Source organism: Netta rufina (genome assembly GCF_964035555.1).
Source record: "Netta rufina genome assembly, chromosome: 7".
NCBI classification, from domain to species: Eukaryota; Metazoa; Chordata; class Aves; order Anseriformes; family Anatidae; genus Netta; species Netta rufina.
In genome coordinates, this window is record NC_140130.1 from 2564552 (window position 1) to 2581179 (window position 16628).

Genomic DNA, 16628 nt, shown 5'->3' on the forward strand with positions numbered 1-16628 from the left:
CGGCTTTGTGCAAAGCCCGTGTTTGGTTAAATGCCCTCCACGATATCTCTTGCACGTCCAGAGACACAGTTTACACAGATACGTTCCTCTGTGCACACCGAGGCTGTTGAGGATGAATCTAACATATTTCCTGCAAAACAAAATCTCAGTTCCACGTTTTTAAATAGTGAATGCAGTGTAGGTAACCTACCAAATCCGTGGCATTTCCTTTCCCTCTGAGACAGGAAAGCGTATCAGTATGCCAAGGGCAGGGTTTTTATGTTCGTTTGTTTTTTCTCCAAATTTTTGGACAAATTCTCTCAGAGCCCGCTGGCTTTAGGGACAATATTTATGGCAGTTATTCATTTGTCCAAATGGATAATCTAAAAAAGTACACAGAAAGAGAAAGCTCTTGGTAAGGTGTGGGTCCCTCTCCAGACAACCAGTGTATTAATAACAGACGATCTATATTGACAGGACTTCAGAATAAATTATTCTTTTTCTAGTTCCAACTCTAAGTACCTTATTTTTTTTTGTTGTTGTTAATTGGAAGAAAGTCTCTGCAGAGCTTTATTTGCAAGCTATTGTCATATTTGGCATCTTGTGAATTGCATCAGATCAGAAGAGAAGCGGAAGGCATTCCGATAATTCTCTGCAGTCCTGCTAAGCCTGTCCTGGTGTACCGAGGGTCCTGTATTTCTAGGTACAGCGAGGGTGGATCTCAGCAGGCCTTCTCTTTTCTTGCCTCTGTTTCTCATTGACTCTGCTCAAAGCGCTCCCTTGCTTGCTTTTCTTTTCAGTTGCTACTTTTCTAGCTACTCTTGTACAGGGTCCGACTGCTCTCCATAGTGCTCAGTGCCCAGCCCTGGGGCAGTAGCTGCCACCACATACATAACTGCCCTCTGATTTCACTTACGTTCAGGGCTTGGATGCGAGATGTTTTCGAAGGAATGCAATTTTCAGAGCCCTTTTTTATTGAAAAGCCTAGGTAAAGCACCTCTCCAACTCATTATTCAAATGTGGCATATGTTTTCCCTTGAATTTTCAGCAGAACTCTTTCCACTGATTTCCAAAATAAATTAGACTTTGCATAATACTTTTTCTGTATTTAACATTGCCTTCTCAGTATTGCAGCCAAGGCTTCCTTTTAAAGGCATATGCCTGAGATTATGCAATCATAGTATTCTGGTTACCCAGAGCAATTAAAATAAATCAGACTAGGTATAATGAAGATGAGCCAAAGCATCTGTTTCTCAAGAGGATTTAAAAAAAAAAAAAATCTATCATCCCCAGGGGCTTGGATCCATTGTGGTTAGATCTCAGAGATTCTTGTACTTCAGAAACGTGGCCAGAGCTAACTTGAGCAAGAATAGGAGGTGCTGGGGATGAGGTAAAGAAAGACTCTCCGGTATGACAGATATCTCTGCTCCTTGGAAACAAGGGTTGGATAACCCGGTACATTTGGCAAGCCCGGACTTACAGATCGATTCCTTTTCCCTTCTAGTATGCTAGTTTGACGTGTTTACATGCATCAGGAAAAGGAGGAATCATTTCTGCACCCTCTCCAGTGCTTATCAGACAATTCTTGTGTTTAAAATCCCTAGTTATGTCAGCCCAGCTGTAATGCCAGTTCATGGGAAGAAACTTCACAACGGGCAACAGAAATGTTCTGTACCGGCATCTGAACGTGGCTCCATCCTCTCACCCCGGCAGGTAATTTCTTCTCAAAATTAGTTTCAGGGAGACCTCTTGAGTCACGCTCAACAATTAGGATCTATATGGCCTTCTGAAGCAGGGTAGCTGTAGCATTAGTGGTTTTATGTGGGCAGCAAATTGTTTGCTGAGCTGCCTTGAGAATGTACTTAGGTAGCTACGGCTCGAAGACAGCTTAGCCGAAGGTTAAAAGTTGCTAAACTGTGCTAGGTGAATGAATCATAACTTTTATTGCATTTGTAACTCGGATGAAGGATGGAGTCATGGGAATAACTGTGTACAAGTGACTGCTAGAGCTTACAGGAAAATGTCTGCATGAAGAGGGACGAGGGAGGAGGTCCCGGTGCCTGGACAAACCAACCCTGCTTTCGTCAGCTGCTGGAGGAAGCCCCTTCCTTCCCTGTGTCGCTGCATTTCATGGGAGTGCTGTCAAAAAAAGATCCCAGTAACCGTGAGGTCAGAAGTCCTCGCACAAACCAACTGGAAAGAATGGAAAACTTGAATCCCAAAACAGAAGAGCAAACGTTGCCCTAAGGATCTGGGCACGGGGCAATATATTCAGGGTTAATGAAGATGTGGAGTTCCCTGCTTTCAGATGAGGGCAGGGCAGGAAGAAAGGAAGTTCGGAGTTTGGCTGGTGCATCCCTTGCCCGGGAAACTGTGTCCTCCTTGCCTGGCTCCCTGGCCAGCACTGTTGGCTTCCTCAGAGGTAGCTGCCTGCCCTCCTCTGCGGCCCACCAAATTCATTAAAAAAAAAAAAAAAAGAAAAAAGAAAAGTTCAGGAAAAGATCTGTGCTGGCTAAGACCTGCTAAGTGGAAAGAGGTCAGCTTGTTTACTTAAATCCATTTAAATCTGGCACACTGAGAATAGCAACTTGCTTTGACCACTGGCTTGGGTAAATATGGCCTGGCATTCTTGAGACGATATTTACAACTGGAGCTATCCCCGTTGCGCAGGGATATATATACATATGGATATTTTCACTCAAAACAGTTGAGGTAAATTATTTGACAGGAGATGGATGTGAAATGGCTGGTGTGCGCATTTCCTGTGCAACATTTAGAAACTGAAGCACATCTGAAGCCCTAACAAACGATGTTCCTTTCTGAGCTTTATGATTAAAACCGAAATAGTTTGGTTGCATTTCGGATCAGTTCCACCGGAGAGATTTTACTCAGGATTTTGTGAAAAGGCAGCTATTTTTGGCAGATAAATTAGCATGTTTTCTGAGGTAATACAGGCAAGAAATGATAGCCTGGGATAGTTTGCTGGGCATTGAGGGTATTTCAGCTGCAAAATGACGATTCGGTTCTTCTGATTTGAGATGAAATGATCTTTGTGGCCTCAGCTCCGACTTTCTGTCAGAGCCGTCCACGCTAACGCCGCACATAGCAAGGCACAATTTTACATAAGTAGGAGACTGTGCTCTGAGCCAATGTACAAGTCATACCTGATTGAATATTGCCATTTCAGAGCCGCCGCCTAATCACATATTTCAGGCTGTGTGAACAAAATAATGTTGTTATAATTACACACACTGTTTGTGTGTATGCGCGCGTGTGTTATATATATGTAATGACATTAGGATGATAATATAGCTGTTTCTATTAGCTCTGTGGTATTAATAAGGTATGACAGAAAGTTATTTGATACCGGTTGCAATCCCACTTGCATTTTCATATTGCTCTCAGATGTAATTCAGGGACTTGATTTTTATGAGTTATGGCTCTGATGTCACTTGTATTTTTGCCTATAATAGGTCCCACCGGAGCAAAATTCATCAGAGTCAATTAACAACATCTGAAAAGTGTATCTTGGTTAGTAACCGATCAGGCAGAACCTGTGTGGGCTCTGCTCTCGCTGACCCATCACCCCGTGCTGCTCCAGGAAAGCAGCTCCTCGGGCCCTAGGTAGCAGCCACCTCAGCTTACTGTTACCAGGAGAGCTAAGCAAACATTTTGGGGGCTGCCAAACCGCCAGCTACTCCCATCCCAGAGCTTCAGAGCGACACGTGCCCCGTGCTACGGGGCTCCACACACTCTGTGAGCATCCGGGCATCCTCCCGGTTTCTGCACTGTGACCCGAGGAGTCCCACGGCGGCCAGCCCATCGCCGCCAAGCCGCTCAGTATTCGGGGTGATTGCTGTCAGCCAGCAGTCAGACTGCTGTCAGACCCCAGTTTGGGGTCTGCCTCACGGGAGCGCCTGGCAGTCCTGGAGGGCAGCGTACAGCGTGATGCCAGGATCATGGAAAAGCACAAGGTAAATAAAAATAACTCCAGATGCGCGTACATGCTTTAAAGGTCGCGATTTGAAAGCTGCTCTCACGTGGGGTTTTATTCTTGGTGGGGTCGGGGGCTGTTGACTGGGGCTTGTGGATTTTTCGGAGGGGAGATAAACGCTCTGTCTGCTTGTGTTTTCAGTGCTTCCAGCGAGTGACGTGACCGTCTGATCTAAAGAACTCCCCAAGTAAGGGACCGATCCCCAACCCGAGGGGAGTGAGCACCGGGCCTCACTCCCATCAACTTCAAAGGGCCCCGCGTCCCGCCCGGCTCACTGGCTTCGGGCAGGGGCCGGCGTCGCCCTCGCAGCTCCGCTGTGGCTCCGTCTGCCACCCCGAGCACGCTCCATAAAACTCCGCAGTGACTTAAAAGCCTGGAAGAGAAAAGCTCTGAGCAGAAAATAAATAAATAAAATAAAACAATGCTGGCCTCCCCAGCCCCCGCGCATGCAAACATGAGGTTTAAGATTGGATCATGGTTGGGTTTCATTCCAAGTATAAAAATGGGTTTAGAAGACTTCAGTTTAAATTGCTTCCTGTCTCCCAACATTCCTAACCACAAATATTTTTAATTGTACGGCACGAAAATAAAGTTATTTAATAAATTAACGCTTGAAATGCTTTTTGGTTCAACTTTGTTTATTAGGAGCAGCCTTATTTTAGCGTTCGTGTATTCATTTCCAGCTACTGCTCTGTCTGATCCCGATCTTATTTCCTTTGTAATCTACAGATCTTCTGTTGTTATCATTGCTATGTTTTATGGTTTTGCATTACTTTATTGACTCGGCACATACTGTAAGCTTTTTTTTTCTCCTCCCTCTGCTGAAAATAGCCTTTTATGAGAAGCTTAAGCAAAAGCCTGGAATGTCCAAAGGAGAGCACAGAAACATTACAACATTTTGCACATTTCTTTTGGCCAGAGAAAGTTACAAAATATTCATACGAAGAAACTTATCCAGTGCCTGCAGGACAAAATCCAACTTTTTGATTACATGTGGAATTTCAATTTCTGCTATAAACAAGCTGGGTATTTTATATTTTATTTTATTTATTTTGGCGTTTGAGGGGGAGGGGAGGCCTCTGTGTGATTGATGTCCGAGCAATGATCAATATGCGTGCTGTTGTCGCTGGAAGTATATACTCGAGTGCCCTGCGACAGCCTGGTGATGCCACATCCAAAATGCCAAAACCATCATCAAGTTCAGCAGGATGCTGATGGTCCTCACAGCCAGCAGCACCGGTTGAAGAGATGGCATGGGCCGGGCGCTGGAGCATGGTGATGGAGGGTGAACCATTCCTCCCACCCACATGGGGACCCTCCCCTGCCACCGGGACACTGGGGAGTGAAAGGGAAGGTGGCTGCAGGGACGATGGGCGGATGGCTGGCAACGCACGTGTGCACTTTCTGGGACCACCTGTCCTGCAGGAGAACAGGAACGCCCCGTGAGCGCCCTTGGGAATTGCCGCTTGCTGGTGAAGCTGGGCCACCAGCTCACGCAGGACACCAACCCTCCAGCCCACCTGTTTGGTGAGAAGAACCCAACCTGCTTAGGGACCTTTCTGACGTTGCCCAGCTGGGTCTTGAAGCAAGCAAGCATCAGACAGTGCCACCACCATCTGAACTCTGGCTTTCGACGTAACCCCTTGAGGAAATAAACTCCAGCACGGACTGAAGCTGAAGCTGAAGTGCTGTGGAGCCCTGCAGGAGCTGAGCACACGGTGTGGTGGCACAACTCATGGCGTGCCAACCCTGCCTGCTGGCGTGCTGTGTGAATGAGCAGTCTGCTGAGAGGAACAAAACCGTGTACCCATGCGCCCTACCTGGTCCCGCGCTCCCCAGCCTCACCTTGGTGTGCCGTGCCGTGCTGTGCCGTGCCGCGGAGGGATGGATGCTCGCTTCCCAAGGCACGGTGTGGTGGCTGGCAGGAGGAGCTGGGGAGGATGCTCCGTGCAGCAGGGGCAGCCCCGAGGCTGCCAGGGCAGAAGCAGAGGAATTTGGGTGCGAAAGGAAACGGGAAGTTCTCTGCCACCTGAATCTATGTTGTGGGAACGGAGCAGCCCTACCTGCCTGAGATAAAGCGAATGAATAAACAAATAAAAACCTGTTTGTGCCCAATATATTGTAAGAATCGTTTGAGGACGGCTTTATCTGCGTGAGAGCATAACCATGATTAAACACGCCAAGGTCAGAGAAAACAAAGGTGAATTGCTGAAGAAACACCAAGTTGTGCTGGCAGGACCAGAACCCTGCAGCACCGCAGGGCGCAGCGGCGCAGCCCTTCAGCACGCTGCAGCGAGGGCTTTGATTTTCCCTCCAGCGGAACCAGGAGCATCGCCACCTCCCCGGGGAAGCCCGGCCAGCCTTGCTCCTCACCCCCAGCCTCCAACACCCCCTCACGGCGGCTCCCGGTGCCCAGGGGCTGGCTGCGGGCAGGGCGAGCCCCGCACCGGGGCCGGCTCCGTGCCCGGGGGGCTCCGCGCCGTGCGCCAGGGGTCGCCCCGGGAGCGGCGCCGCCGCCGCCTCCCCGCACTTGTTGCTGCCCCCCGCGCTGTGGCGTGGGGCACGCAGCGCTGACGTCACCGCTGGCGTCATCAGCGCGGCCGGTGTTTATTTATTTATTTTTTTCCCCATTCATTTCTCTGCATTTCTTTAATCCTCCCCCCCCGGCCCGCTGTTTGGCTGCGGGGGGGGGCCGGGGCTGCCTCGCTCCCCCCCCCCCCCAGTCCCCATCCCTATCCCCATCCCCGGGCTCTGTGGGTGCGGGGGGGCCGCGGCGGAAACTTTCCAGCCCCCAGCCCCGGGGATGGGGACAGGGAATGGGGATGGGGACGGGGATGCGCAGAGCCCCCCCCCCCCTCCCTCCCCTCCGGGTGCTTCTTGTGGTGCTCGCCCCTGGCGCACCCGCGCATGCATATTGATGCGTTTATATAATCGATAACCCACTTCCCTCCTTCCCCGGGAAAAACGAAAAACAAACAAACAAAAAAAAACCCACAAAAAACAGAGAAAAAAGGCACAGGGCACCCCCCTCCCGGGGCTGTCCCGCACCGGGGGTCCGGGGGGCTCGGCGCTGGGTGCGGGGCCGAGCAGCGCCCCTGGTGCCGCAGGAAACGAGCCGTATAGGAGACATATACGCGCAGGTCCTGGCAGCTCCGCAGCGCGCCCGCCCGCCCTCCGGGCCCCCCAAAAATCCCCGTGCGCCCCTCCCGGCCCCGCCGCCCCCCCGCCGGCCCCGCAACGCCCCCCCGCGCCCCGCCGGCGCCCCCGGGCAATTTTGCGGGGCCGGGGCCGGGGCCGGGGCCGGGGCGTGCGGCGCGGGGCGGGGGGGGCGGCGGCGGGGCCGTGCGGGGCTGGAGAGGGGGCGGCGGGGCGGGGGGCGCTCGGGGCGGGGGCGCGGCGGGGCCGGGCGGCGGGGGGCGGCGGCGGGGCGGTGCGGGGCGGGGAGGGGAGGGCGGCGGCGGGGGGCGGCGGGCGGCGGGGCCGGCTTCGCCCTGCCAGGACCCGGCGGGCTCCATTCACGCCAACAAGTTTGGGAGAATGTTGAGTTCAATCACGCCGGAGCCGCGATGGAGCGCAGCGCACTGCAGGTACCGCGCGGCACCGCCACCGCCACCGCCACCGCCGCCGCGCAGCACCGCGCCCCCTCCCCTCCCCTCCCCTCCCCTCCCCGCTCCCCTCCCTCTCTCCCTCCCTCCCCGCTCCCCTCCCTCCCTCCCTCCCTCCGCTGCTCGCTCCCTCCCTCCCTCCCTGCTCGCCCGCCCGCTCCCTCCCTCCCTCCCTCCCTCCTCCGCCGCCCCCCCCGCCCTGCCCTGCGCGGCGCTGCGCGGCGCGGAGCCGGCGCTGATGCCGCCGCCGTGTTGTTGTTCCCCGCAGTGGGTCGGCGCCCCGTGCGGCTCGCACGGCCCCTACGTCTTCTACCGGGCGTTCCGCTTCCAGCGCCGCGGCGGCGGCGGCCGGGCGCGGGTCCTCTCCCTCGGCGACTTCTTCTTCGTGCGGTGCCGCGCGGAGGAGCCCGCCTGCATCGCGGAGCTGCAGCTGCTCTGGGAGGAGCGCACCAGCCGGCAACTTCTCTCCAGCGCCAAACTTTATTTTCTCCCCGAGGACACCCCCCAGGGCAGGACCAGTGACCATGGCGAGGTGGTAAACGCAGCTCCGGCCCCCTACCTGCCCCCTGCCCCTTACCCCTGCCCCCCACCCCGCACCGCGCCCCGCTCCCCGTCCCCGTCCCCTCCCCGTCCCCACCTGCGTGCCCGGGCTCGGTCCCCCCCGCGCGTCCCCGCTGCCCGCGCCGTCGGGGCGCTCCGCTGCGCGCTGCCCGGGACCTCGGCCGGGGGGCGAGGGGAGGGAGGAAATTACGAAATGGAGGCCGGGGGAGATGAAAAGGCAGCGGGCGAGGGCAGCGCGGACAGGTAGGGGCGCGGGGGGCTCCGCGCAGCCCCCCAAAAAGCCGCCGCCGAGCCGCGCACACCCGGGCTGGGGCCGCGCAGGTTGCGCCCCCCCCCCCGCGCCCCGCGCCCCGGCCCCGGGGTCCCGCGTGGGAACCGGCCCCGGGGGGGCCCACGGGTGTCTTTGGGGCGAGGGGGGAGCCAGCCAGGAGCCGGCGGGGTGACAGCGAGCCGGGGATGCTCGGGACCTGCCGCGCTCCCAAAGTGTGCCCGCGGCCGGGTGCGTGCGCCCGAAACGCCGGCGGTATCGGGAGGGGGGGTGGGGAGAGGGACACAAATCATTTTAATACGCCGTAATGATGGGCTCATGTTACCGGGGTAGGAACATCAGAGAAAATTAATCCTGCCATTACGAGCAGAGCAGAACGCCGCTCCGGTGCGAGAGCTCTCAGCTGCGCGCACCTTCCTAATAATGTGCTGGATTTTATTTATTTTTACACGCAAACACCGCTAGTAATTAGCCGCGCGATTATCCTGGTGCGTTTCACTGGGGCTTTAACTGATGTCATTCCGCATTATTCAACCATACGAAAACAATTTTCAATTAAGATAATGGCACGCCTTGAAATTATGCAAATGCTCGTCGTATTGTGTAGAATAATTATGACAAATGTAAAGCAGGTAAAAAGTTTCCTAATGCAGTTGTGTTTTACACCCCGGTGATGTCATTTCCCCTCTGGCCTAAGTTAGTCATTCATTAGCAGAGTAGCAGCAGCAGCAGCAGCAGCAACAGCAACAGCTCTGAGTGATACTTCTCTGGCAGGGAGCCTACAGAAACCGGCACTGAGAGCCAGGGCCTAGAGAGGGCAACATAACACTCCCATTAAGACATGTACTTTGTTTTCACTTACTCCATTAACTTGTTTATAGACACCGGAACGATTTTTAGCATTGATTTTTAATAGTTCTCCGAGATGCGACTCCCGCTCAGCGGCGCGCAGCCGCCAGACAAAGGCCGGTGCCGGCTGGCGCCGCGCGGGGGGCGGACGGGGGGCGGCCGCAGCCCCCGTCTGGGTGCCGTCCCCGGGGCTCGGCTGCTCCCCTGTGAGGGGACCCACGCTGCTCCCAGCAATTCACGGGCATCGGGCACCTCTGCTCGGCAAATAGCGCCGGTGGGCTGAAACGCCTGGTGCTGTCGGTAGTAGGGCTGTGGGTGCTGTCCGGCCGCGGTGTCGGAGGCTCCTGCTGGTGTCAAAGGGCAGTGTTGGCACTCGCCGCGGATAAAAGCATCCATCAGGGAGCAGCTGGTCGGATGGCAGGCCCGGGTCGAGCCCGCCGGAGGTTTGGGCACGGTGGCTGGTGGCTCTCTGCGCTAGCGTCGTGGTTAATAGAGGCAGCGCGCCGCCGGCTTTTTTGTAAGAGCAGCATTGAGACGATGACGATACCCAGCCAGTGGCTGCGAGGAGGGAGGGAGAGTGAGCGAGGAGGTATGTAACGCTGCTGCTACTCAGAAATCTCTGATGGCGTATTTTATCTGATTGCCAAATGTTTGAGCTAATCAGCAGTAAGTGTAAATACAAGTCTTTTTATAGCCGGCTGGATTCATCACCCAGACTTCAATACATAACCCACAGCGCCGCTGAAGCCGGACATTGCCACGAGCCCAGGCCCAGGCTGCTGAGGGGCCGGAGCTGTGTGCCCCCTGCTGCCACCCCGGTGGGGACGGTGCCGGGCTCAGGACGGGGGTCTCGCCGTGTGAGGGACAGCGACGCCGTCCTGGGGGTGGTGTTGGGTGCACCAGAAGAGTTTTGCTCTGCCCTGCTGAAAACTTTGCCGCTGCTTTTGAAGCAGCGGGGCCCAGGAGCTGCAGCAGGTGTGGTGCTGAGGGGCATGAAGGGGGAAGGCCCCGCGGGGATGAAGAGCTCGCCCCCTGCTCCCGGGAGGGCCTCGGTGGGACCTGCGCTGAGACGAAGGCACCGGCTGCGCATGGCTCGTGCAAGAGGGGCGAGCCCCTCATGTGGGCTCAGAGGAGGACATTTGGGGGCTGCTGGGCCCCGAGGGGGTGGCTGTGGGGTTGTGCTGCCGCAGAAAGCCCCCACCCAGCCCCTTGCCCAGTGCCTGGGACCTGCCAGGCTGGGGGCAGGGGCTGGCTGTGGCCTCCCAGCCCTGGGCAAGGCCTCCTCGGGCTCGGACCCTCCTCTGCTCCGAGGGGTAGCGCAGGGCTGTGAAGGGGCTGACCCTGGCAGAAGCAGTTCCAGAGCAATGTGCTTGTTAGTGCCTGGTATTTTCACGTTTTTAGAGGTGTTGGCATTAATTAGGCTGGGCTTAAAAATAGGTATCAAAGCCGGTGCTCATTAAATCCAGGGGCGGTTGTACGATTCCTAAAAAGCCCCAAACAAGCGACTGATTTTATTTCGCATGGTCTGACATTCTGTGCATCGCCCCACATCGTCGTAAACGTTGTTTCCACTTAGGCTGGACCGTCAGTAGGAATCTGCTTTTGGTTCATTCATCAGGATCTAAGTTTACTACGCACTCATGTTGATTTCATCTGCTCTCCCAAACTGGGGATCTGATGCAATGCTTTTCGCCTTGCAAATAATCCTTACTCATGCAAGTAATTTACATGAGTAAGCATTGCTCATACAGAGGAGAGGAGAGAGCTAGTTTCCTGTAATTATTTCCCTAGCAGTATTTTGCATTTTCAGACTAATTGAAAAAAAAAAAAAAAAGTCATCACTCTATAAATGTATGTCATTTATAATTGCAGAGATTCTTCCAGAAAGCTCAGGCGTGCAGCGGTCTCCTTCTCTGACGCTTTGGGGACAGATGCCAGCAGCGTCCCTCGAGGGGCCTGGCTGGCGGCCGGGGTCTGCATGCACGAGGAGCGCGGCTCCTTGCCACCCCCGGGCACGTGCTGCTCCCTCTGCACGGCGAGGGGTTTGTGCCACGCTCAGGATCCTGTAACACGCTCACTGGAAACATGCACGGCCCCAGTTTGGTCTCCGCGGTGCGTGCCTTATGCTCGTATCTGTCAACACGGGCAATGGCAACACGTTTCGAACACGCAGATTGCGATTATTAAAGGGTGCTTCAAAAATCACGCTAATAGCATCAATCTCCACCGTGCACTTGCTCAGATTAACTCAGCTTTGGAAATCGGGCGCACCGTAATAGCGGTGTTAGAGAAATGGCATTTGTCATCAAATATCATGGTTTGGGTAATTGCGTATCCACTCTGTATATTTTTATCTCTCTCGCCACCAGTAGCATATGCTGGCAAAGGAAGAAGAGGGCAGGGATATTACTCAGAGAAGCCACATGTTGCTAGCCATTAGCCAGCAATCTGGCGCGTCTGGTCACTCATGGCAGATCCCTTTTTTTTTTTCCCTCACATTTTTGCATTTCTCCCTTTTCCCTCCCTTTCCCCGTGCATTCAGACTGTGAAAATACACCCACTGCTCTCCGGAGTTGCTGTTCCCAGTCTGATCAGTGGCACTAAACATTAAACTCTTGTCTTTGGAGAATAATAGGCTTCACATGGTACACCCTCAAGCATGTTGAGATACTGTGCAGGCTGGAAAATAAAAAAGTTCTAATTGTGTCTTTTAAATAAGCATAGGAGTGAATTAATTAGACTATATTTTGTCTTTAGTTGCTTAGTTACACAATAGTATTCCTAAGCACAAGTAAGATAAATTGGCTCTTTTTGTGCTGCTTGTCCCTTAATCATAATTACTGTATTGCTCAGGAGAGTAACACATACATAGATTTTGCATTTTTAATAATATTCAAACAATATGCGTGTGATATAGAAAGTATCTTCTGATTCACGCTCCTATATGCTTTTATTCAGGAAGAAGTTCTACTGTTATGGGAGCAATATTTGCATTAGTTGCTCAGAGATGTAGTTCTGGGAAATACATAATTGAAATATTCTTGCAATGCTTGTTCTGGCCCTTTCATTCGCATTCAAAATAACAATGCCTTAAGTCTCAGAACAGTCATCCACTCTTGATTTAAGAGCTTTTTTTCTTTGTGTGTGTGTGTGTGTGTGTGCAGTGTGGGTTCACGCCCAGATTTAACCCTGCAGAGGCCAGACGCTTGCGTGATTCATGGTGTCATATCAAGTTGAGCTTTTTATTTTGTAGCTAAAAAGCAGTCAGAAGGTCAGATGAACATCAGCATTTTATGGCATCAATCCAATGACCTTAGTGCTTGGCAGGCAGCCATGTTTCTACGTGAAGGTGCCGGGGTAATATAGATAATAAAATAGTTTGTTTTCATTTTCTAGATATTTCAATCTTCCTTTGCAAACTGCGGCCTCGGTTTTGGGGGGGGAGGCCGGGGGTGCTCCTGGGGTCCGAAACTTTGATTTCTTTCTGGGTTGTTGGATGTTAGCTGCTAATGATGGGCAGATTGATACAGATACTGAACAATGGAAGATTCTGGCAAGAAACCCACTAGACATGCTCAGTGGATGTATGTGAAAATTGGCTCCATTGTTCTGCTGTATGAAAAGCAAGTAAATTATTTACAGATATTTGCTAATTAAAGCACATATTGTTTTACTAGCACAATAGAACACAATATAACAAAAGACAAAAGAATAAGCTTGCATAATTTAAACCTGCTAATGCAATGTACTCCTTGTTAAGAAAAATATAATTATGTAATCTACAAGGAAAGCTCTTCGTACTGTAACTGTAGTAGGCAAAATTGGGAATGAATTGCTTGTGAACTTGCCTAAACTAAAACAACTCTTCTGAGATCTGTGAACAATCTGATGGGAAAACACTTTGACTGAAGCTTATTCTCGCTTTGGTCAGAACTTCTATCTGCAGTGACAGATAGAAATTCAGTTTGAACCTCGGCTTGGGAGCAGGAGGAAAAAAAAGAAAAGAAGTGGAGAAGGAGGCTGGCAGTAGAAATGTCAGATCTGGCTGCTTGCAGCCGTTCCTCTGAGGGCTCCATCTCCATCCAGTTGCTGGTCCAGGTGGACCAGTGTCCCACAAAGTATCCTACAACAGCGCGGTGCTGCCCTGCCCCGGGATGCACTGCACGCCTCGCTTTGGAAGGATTGAGTTACGTAGAAATAGCTGTGTACAAACACAAAGGGAATTACGACCTCAGGGGCTTCACCTGCGTCCTTAATTTTGCTGTCTCTTATTTGGTCTCAGACGCTGGTGGATGGGGAGAACTTGTTGGGACTCAGTGTTCACCGTCAGCGTGAGCTTCAGCCAGCCACGCAGGGCCTAGCACAGTCTGGGGAAGTAGCGCAGGAGGCTGGGGAAATACCTGTCACCTGAATTTAACGAGATCATTATAGCCCTTTAAAGTAATTAGGGAAGGATTAACAGATGAAAGTTTCTGCCTTGGCCTCTTTCAAATTCTCCCGTGTGCCCGGTGAATTCCTGGGCTGTGCACGTTTCCCTTTTCAAGATTTTCCCTGGGGTTCGTGGGTGCAGAGCGGTGGTCACCCTGGGTCCCTTCATGCTGGTACCTTCTAGGCTGCCAGCCCCACTCCCCACATCCTGCAGGATGCCTCCATCCATCCTGGGCAAGGGCCGTGCATGGATACTCATCACTGTGTGAGGCACCCAAAGCAGGGGAAGGAGGAGGAAGAAAGTTTCACCTGCCCGTGCCACATGTGGGAGCCTCCTGTGAGGCTTGCTGTGACTCTGTGATCCCATCTGCAGAATGGGAGCAGCAGTTCCCGCCTGGCAGAGAACACAGTACCAGGTGCCTGGGATGAGAGCTGCATTGTTGTGCAAATTATGCGAAGGGCATTTTCACCTAAATTGTGGAAAGCTAAAAAATACATGGGATATATTACAAGGAAAAAAAAAAAAACAGCCTTGAATAATAGGGGACTTTATGTCCCAGTGAAATATGCAGTTGTAATATCCGTGGTGAATACAGTCCGTAAGAGTCACAATGTATTTTTTGCTCCTGTGGATGAATGTGTTTTCATCGGCAGTGTACTGGGTTGTAAAATATGCATCTTCAGCTATCTGCTGTCCTAAAGGTTTCAGTAAAAAGGCTGAAGGTGTTTTCTAATGCAAGTCAGACTGATCAGATAAATGACACGAGGTGTCTCCTATAATTACTGGTAAGAGTTTTTACAGTGCATCTCCCCTTTCTCTCCATATATTTGATGTTAGGAGACAGCCAAGCAGGTGTTCGGATCACTCTTGCCCTCCAGAATTCCTTAAGTGACCTCTGGAAGCGCTGGAGTGAAAACAGTCTCAGCACGTCAAAATTTTGAGATATCTCAGTTGCCGTAATTCTTTTAAGGCTGTCTTGGCGTCTCTAAAATATAAATCTTTCCTAGTTATTGGCAATGAGTGAGAAGTTGTGATGTAGCGTACGCGGGTGTGGAGTCGAGATGTACGACCTCCCTGTGGTGCCCTGTGACTCCCTGCCTTGTAAGAGTTAATATTTCTTCTAAAAAAATAATTATCCGCTTTAAACTATTCTAACTACCTGACCTCTTTCCTTGAATGTAAGTATTCCAGCCATCTGCTGAGTCAGGCAATACAGTGGTCTGTGCTTGCAGGAGGCCGTGATGGTTGCTTAGACAACAGTGACATAATATTTAAGCATAACGGCTCTCGAGAAGATACTGTCCCTTTCTCCCTGGATTTCTTCTCCGAAAATGCCAATCTGATTATGCTGTTCAGAAGCAAGTGAGGGATGAGGACAGTTTGTATCACCACCGTTTCTTAACCATCTCCCCTTCTTCCACTCAATAGATGGAAGTATTCTGCTTCGCGCAGGAGTCTTTTAAGATGTGCTGAAATTGCAGGCTGACTAGGTACCCGCTTTTATAGAAACAGAAGAAAAAGTGCCTTTTTATATAGTCAGTATCTATTTCAAGATTTAGACAACTCTGTGGCTGGGAAAAGTGTTCCCATCGGCCACCAGCGTCCATAAAGGGGCACCTGAGATAAATCCCACTCCTGAGCAGAGCTGAAATTGGCACTCATTGTTTCCTCCTGTAAGTCTAGTTTTGGTGTAGCAGGAAAAAACCTGCAATTAAAGACTTACCAGGCAATGGAGACCTCATAAACATATCACTTCAGAGCATAGCTAATACACTACAAGTTGATTTTTGTTTAGATATATATATGCACTGTATGCGACGTGGGTGGTTTTTCATGTTTACACAGAGATATAATTATGAATGACATGAAGGCTATACAGCAGATTTCTTTAATCTTCTAAAGGTTTGTTAGTCATGTGTCACTGCGTACCTGGTTTTTATTTATTCAACATCTGTATTCCTTTGTCATCTCGTTGAAAGGGTTCCTCTAGAAGGGCTGCAGAAGTGGGTGTGCGGTGGTTCGTGTCAGATGGGGAATGGGACTGCCCTGGACGTGTCGGGTGACCTCCAGTGCCACTCCCAGTTTGGGCCTGAGCACAGTGCACGGGAAGGCTGCTTAAGGGTGTTTTGTATAGAAGGGTGGCCAGATACGTTGACAAGCAAAAGTGATGGAGCAGCTAGGTGACCAGTGTTTGGGTGCCATGGGAGCAGATGACCTCTTGTGTTAGCAAAGTGCCACGATCTGGGGAAAACGGCCTCCTCTGGAGCTGCCCGGCCTTCAAGTGAGCAGGAGGACCACAACAGTGTCTCTTCAGCGTGAGGAACAGCTCAGTTTTGGGGGTGCTGATGGTGAGGGAGCCACAGCTTCGGGAGGGTGCAGGGTCGGCCCTGACAGGCTGACAGCCGTGAGGTGAGGGCCGCCATTACGCGGCAGCGCCTCCCTGGAGCCTGAGGCCCGGCCTAGCTGCCATGAGCACGAGGTCTGCAGCCAGCCGCCCTCCTTGGGCGTCCCTGCTCGCTTTGTGCCCTCAGGGATGTGGCTGCCACAGGGTGACGGGGACCTGTCACCTTTGGGGATGTGGCTGCTGCAGGGTGACAGAGAGAGCCGCTCCGTGCCGCCTTCCTGGGCACCCCTCTGTGCTCAGGCACCCAGCGCCATTTTGTGAAGGCAGCTGCACTGGCACCCATTCACTGGTGTTACAGTAGGGCTTCGTTTTTTTCCTTTTTTTTTTTTTTTTTTCCTTCTATGTACACATCATGTGTGTGTGTGTGAAGGTTGTATTCTGGAAAACAAGTTTATTCATTGATGATGTAATAGTGATTGTACTTTTCTTTTGGTTAATAAATTGTCTGCTCAGCTTACTTTGTATGCCAGCCAAAATTAGTCATACCAGTTCTTGGAAAGGATATGAAGAAACTAGTAATTGAAATCATAATCATTTGA

The 16628-nt window shown here is 52.0% G+C and overlaps 1 protein-coding gene across 2 annotated transcripts in view; it reads left to right on the forward strand.

Moving 5' to 3' along the window:
- Positions 1 to 7539: 7539 nt before the first annotated feature.
- The window catches only part of ARID5B (AT-rich interaction domain 5B), a gene marked incomplete at both ends in the record, with an annotated part of 105986 nt that continues 96897 nt past the window's right edge, over positions 7540 to 16628 (forward strand). The window contains 2 exons of one of the 2 annotated variants that reach the window (XM_084290518.1): positions 7540 to 7560; positions 7847 to 8110. In XM_084290518.1, the coding sequence (XP_084146644.1) occupies positions 7540 to 7560; positions 7847 to 8110 (285 nt within the window). Of the gene's footprint in view, positions 7561 to 7816; positions 8111 to 16628 lie in introns of those variants that run through there. The other variant, XM_084290517.1, reaches the window with a different exon arrangement.